Source organism: Nanorana parkeri, unplaced genomic scaffold (genome assembly GCF_000935625.1).
Source record: "Nanorana parkeri isolate BGI_ZX_2015 unplaced genomic scaffold, ASM93562v1 scaffold2576, whole genome shotgun sequence".
In the NCBI taxonomy this organism is placed as follows: domain Eukaryota; kingdom Metazoa; phylum Chordata; class Amphibia; order Anura; family Dicroglossidae; genus Nanorana; species Nanorana parkeri.
Genome location: NW_017308844.1, coordinates 87310 through 92752, shown reverse-complemented (window position 1 = coordinate 92752; position 5443 = coordinate 87310). Strand labels below are relative to the sequence as shown.

Here is a 5443-nt window from a genome sequence, read left to right as displayed (position 1 = left end):
GTCAATCAGTGCAGCCAGCATTGGACTCCGAGGCTTCGCCAGACTCTATATGTACAATGCAGTGGTCACATGACTATGAAGTCATGTGACGGCAAACCAGGGCAGCCTCAGAATTCAGGATTTGGGAGCTCAGCCGTCGGCAACGGTCAGCCCGCTCCCGTGTTGGCCCGGACAAAGCTTGCAGGAGGATATGGAGGGCTGGGGCACCATTTTAAAGCCAGCTCAACACGTGTAAGTTACTCAGACTGCTCTGGTGCAAACTTTATTCCACTACATACATACATACATACATATATATACGTACATACGTGTGTCATTACTCACCAGCAGCCAGAAGGCTTAAAGGAGAACTATGAGGTGACTGATTTTCACTCCTCCTCATAATCTGAGCCGACCTGTGACAATGAGACTGTCACAGGTCGGCTCAGTAGATCGGGTTGACTGGCGGAACGGACAGGGAGGGGGCGGGCTCAGCTGGCTCTGCCTCTAGATAGGCAGAGCCAGCTGTCACTCACGCGGCTGGGCGGATCTCGACAGTAATGTCGGGATCCGCTCCGGCGTCTCAGTGTACCGCGAGCTGTAGCTCCCTATATACTGAGCTTTGGGTGACGGGAGGGCGCTAGTTTGTGTCCTCCCGTTACCCTAAGGAGAACTATGGGGGAAAGCCCTGACCCCATAGTTCTCCTTTAATCAGCAAACCTCCATATGTTATCGGACTCCTTCCGTGTAACCGGTTTTTAGCGACATTGGAAAGTGAAATGTGTAAAAAAAAAAAATACAAAACCCCAAAACCACGCGAGGAGAATTCGTCAGAATCTGGAGCAGTTTCTCATAACAACCAATCAGCTTCCCTCTTTCACTTTCAAAGCTTAACTGAACAAACTGGAGAGAGAAGCTGATTGGTTGCCACGGGCAACTGCTCCGGTTTTGATAAATCCCCCCCCCAATGTGTGTTGCATTATGGAACGCCTAAATTCCAACCTGGAGGAGCTGTGACTTGCACACGGTACATATTCCTGCATTGGATACACACTTACAGTGCACGTCTGTGCAAAATGAAACGTTCAGCGCATCTCTGCAATACACGCACATTCCCCTGCGTTCTGTCCCATTACAAATGCTGACAGTACAGAACAATACCTGTTGGGTCTGCCAGAAATCCAGTGAGCTCCGGGCTTCCTGTTTGACGTGAAATTAGGGATGCACCAATACCGATACTAGTATCGGTGCCGAGTATTTGGGCGGGCACTCGATCTCGCCCAATGCCTGGCCCGATACTTCAGCTTCCGGTATCAGGAAGCCGGGCAGTGAGTCAATAGACGCCCCCTCCCCCCCAGCTTTCTGATTGGCTGGGAAGCCGTCTCCATGCTCCCTTGTCATTTGTGACGAGGGAGCACGGAGCCGGCTTCCTGGCCAATCAGGCAGCCGGGCGCCGTGTAATGACGGGTTGCCCGGCCTCCTTCTCGACCAATCAGGAAGCCATTCATTACACGGCGCCTGGCTTCTTGATTGGCCAGAAAGCCAGCTCCGTGCTTTCTCATCTCCTGGTGATGAGGGAGCATGGAGACGGCTTCCCTGCTAATCGTGAAGCCGGGTGGCGAGTCATTACACACCGCCTGGCTTCCTTAACCAGTTGACATCCGCGGTGTTAGACCCCCTTCCTGTCTCGGCCATTTTTCAGCTGAGGTGAGTGAGAAGCCCCTCCCCCTCATAGTTCTCCTTTAATGGAACTTCCGGGAATAATATTTGGTATCGGCGAGTACTTAAAAAAATATATATATATATCTCAGTACTCGATACCGAAAAACCGGTATCGGTGCATCCCTACTAGCGATGGGCTCGGGCGTTTCGTACCTCCATGTGCCGAGCAGGAAGCTGACAGCGCCAATCACAGGTACTGAGACATTATCCCGATCTCTGCAGCCGCGGACCGGGACAATGTCTCAGTGCCTGGGATTGGCGCTGTCAGCTTCTTGGCGGCGCTCGGCACTTGGAGCTGCGATTACACGCCCGAGCCCATCACTAATCCCTACCTGAAATCACCGTGCCTCTGCTGCTCTGAATTCCCAAGTAGTGTTGTCAGTCCTGCCTGCTGGACTACAGAGCACCACCCATCACCACATGCATACATTATTTTCTTTCCCAGCAAAAACGTTTCGGCTGCCTTGACTTCCTGTCCACACACACTCAGGTTATTCACAGAAGGGGGAGGAGTTCGGAGAGGGGAACAATCGGGGACAACAGAGCTGAACTGGAAAGTGAGCCGAATTGCAGAATTTATCCCAATCAGCTCTGTTGTCCCGGATTGTTCACGTCTCCAAACTCCTCCCCCGAACTCTTCACCCTTTAGTATATGTAAGGAAAGGGCTCTCGGGAGATGTAGTTCAGGGTAGTTCAGGGGTGTTAGCTAAGTCAACAGGAACTAGGTTGCTAGGTTAGGTGTTAGCTAGGTTGCCGGGGTAGCCCAGCGGCTGCCCCTGCAAGAATGGTACAAGCCTGGTGATGACATCACATGATTAATAATAGCCAATTATGACAACAGGAAGAAGGTAAAGGACTAATATGACATGATGGGGGGGGGCGGGGTAGAAGGTAGGTATGGGTGTAAATAGAGGTAATGCCTGGACATACCCCAAGGGTTACTGTGGTACTTCCCGCACTGCTCCGGGAGCGACCTATCGCCGGGGCTGGAAGCTGCCACACGGGAGGCGGAGCCTCTGCAAACACTTTAGGAAGTCGGCACTTGCGTAGGAACGTCGGGTGATCTGACGGCACGCAGGGGGCCCGGGGCAATGCCAAAGGATATCTCCGGACCTCCCGCCTGCTGCTAAACACGTCGCTTACACAAAGTCACCGCGGAACTATTTCAAACATTTAAAGTGACCCTTTCCCCCGCCCGTGCAGGGAAAAGCAAAATGATCGCCCCAAGCACCTCCCCCTCCTCCCAGCAGCATCCACTCACCTTACTTTGCTCCCATGGCGCTCCGTTCGGCCGCTGGGACCGGACAAGAAAGCCTTAGACCAGGGGGTAGCGAACCTCCGGGCCCTCCGGCTGTGGGGTGGAACTACAAATCCCATGAGGGCATTGCAAGATTCTCACGGCTCCCGCGAAGAGAGATGCATCGTGGGATTTGTAGTTTCACCCCACAGCCGGAGGGCCCGGAGGTTTGCTACCCCCTGCCTTAAAGGGACCCTTGTTGGGGGTCCTCCGGCCCTCCTCCAGCTGTGGGGTGGAACTACAAATCCCATGAGGCATTGCAAGATTCTCACAGACACGACTACCGGAGAGAGATGCATCGTGGGATTTGTAGTTTCTCCCCACAGCTGGAGGGCCCGGAGGTTTGCTACCCCTGCCTTACAGGGTTCCTTTAAATCAACTGCAGAGCGACTTGCTGGAGCGAAAGACCGAGGACGCCTTCCCCCGCCCCCACGTGACAGAGTTGGGTCAGTCACCGGCGCGGTCACATGGAAGAAGAGAAGTGTGAACGCTCACCCCCCGTACCTCCATGTGCTGGGCACTTCAATTCCCTTTCCATCCCAATGGAGTGATGGGAAAAGGAGGGGCAGATGAAGTGGCCCTATTCCCTTACCCTGCTTGGGACCCGGAGCCCCAACGGGCTGTAATGTCTTCTGGTTGAGCAACAAGCGGCTTTCCAGCTGGTAAAGAACCGCCATTGCCGAGGTTCCCCAACGGCGGCAGGTCAACATTGAGCAACAAGCGGCCTTCCAGCTGGTAAAGAACCGCCCTTGCCGAGGTTCCCCAACGGCTGCAGGTCAACATTGAGCAACAAGCGGCCTTCCAGCTGGTAAAGAACCGCCATTGCCGAGGTTCCCCAACGGCTGCAGGTCAACATTGAGCAACAAGCGGCCTTCCAGCTGGTAAAGAACCGCCATTGCCGAGGTTCCCCAACGGCTGCAGGTCAACATTGAGCAACAAGCGGCCTTCCAGCTGGTAAAGAACCGCCATTGCCGAGGTTCCCCAACGGCTACAGGTCAACATTTTCATGAATGGTCTACTACACAATATTCACCTCCGCCTCTCCGCGTCTTGAGGGTCCGTCCCGGGAAGGCTGATGGTGATGGACGAAGGAGCCCCGACATCGTATCTCTTCACCGCCCGCGGGCACAGCCACAGTTTCACCAGGGCGGCGTGCGTCAGGTTGCCCAGGAGACCAGCGACCGGCTGCAGAGGCCCGGGGAAGAAGCTGGCGAAGGAGAAGTGGTCGGACATGTCGCCTCTGCCCCGGCTGTGTCTTTGATAGAAGCGCAGGTACACCCAACCGGACGCCATCCCCAGGCCGTACCCGGCCAGCACGGGGCCGGGGATCAGACCGGCCAACGTCAGCACCGCCACACTCAGGAGGGCCAGCTGGGGCAGGAGCCGGACCCACCGCCGGGAGTCCACCAGCCCATCTCCGAACGTCTGCTTGTGCGCCACCAGGACGGCTCCGGCGAAGGCGGGGAAGCCGTGGACTCGGGTGGAGAAGAGGAAGTGGAGGTCGGAGGAGGCCGCGTAGGCCACCAGGAAGCACAGGGAGCTCAGGACGCCCACCGAGATGCTCACCACGCCGTAGAAGAGGAGCAGCTCCGGGGCCCCCCACAGTGGTTCCAGTCTCCGGCCGGCCCCCAAAGTCAACAGAAGGTTGGCCAAAACGTCCCAGACGTGCAGCTCCACCAGCCCGTGCGTGAACAGGGTCCACAGCCATAGGTTGGGGGGCAGCAGCAGGCCCGGGGTGACGGCCAGGACGTGCGCCGTGTCCACCCAAACGGAGAGGAGGTAGAGGAGCAGAACCGAGCCCCACAGGCACTTCACCAGGACGCTGCTGCCGGACACGACCGCCACCAGGCGGTTCGCAGGGATGGAGCGCAGCATGGCGGCTGCGGGACCTCACCGGAGGTCTAAACCCTGAGGGAGCGCGGGGCCCCGAGATCCTGGGGGGACGTTGACTTTTCTGTAAGGAAGCAGACACGTCCTTATCGTTAAGAAGGCCGGGAGCCCCAACAGTCCACCGGGGTCACCCACCAGAGATACCAGGCCAGGGTCCTCCAATACACGAGAGTCCTAGGAGATGTGTGGCCCTGGGCACAGCTGGATGAGAGTCCTATGAAGATGTGTGGCCCTGGGCACTGCTTGGTGAGAGTCCTATGAAGATGTGAGGCCCAGCTGGATGAGAGTGCTGTGGAGAAGCGTGGCCCCAGACACTGCGTGGCGAGAGTCCTTTGAAGATGTGTGGCCCTGGGCACAGCTGGATGAGAGTTCTGCGGAGATGTGTGGCCACCGGACAATACTGGATTAAAGTCTTATGATGTGTGGCCCCGGACGAATGAAAAGTCCTGTTGCAAGGGGCCCCAGGAACTTATGAGGCTGGATAAGAACCTTCAGAGTTGTGCGGCTCCTGACACCTGTGGCCCCTGACACTTTGGCACTGCTGGATCCGGAACT

General features: G+C 56.5%; 1 protein-coding gene across 1 annotated transcript in view; it reads right to left on the bottom strand.

Annotated features, from left to right (window-relative positions):
• TMEM115 (transmembrane protein 115) overlaps positions 1-4901 on the bottom strand; it is a 19082-nt gene extending 14181 nt beyond the window's left edge. The window contains exon 1 of the mRNA XM_018573856.1: positions 4032-4901. Coding sequence (XP_018429358.1) covers positions 4032-4873 — 842 coding nt within the window. The 5' untranslated portion in view covers positions 4874-4901. The remainder of the gene's footprint in view (positions 1-4031) is intronic.
• Positions 4902-5443: the final 542 nt, after the last annotated feature.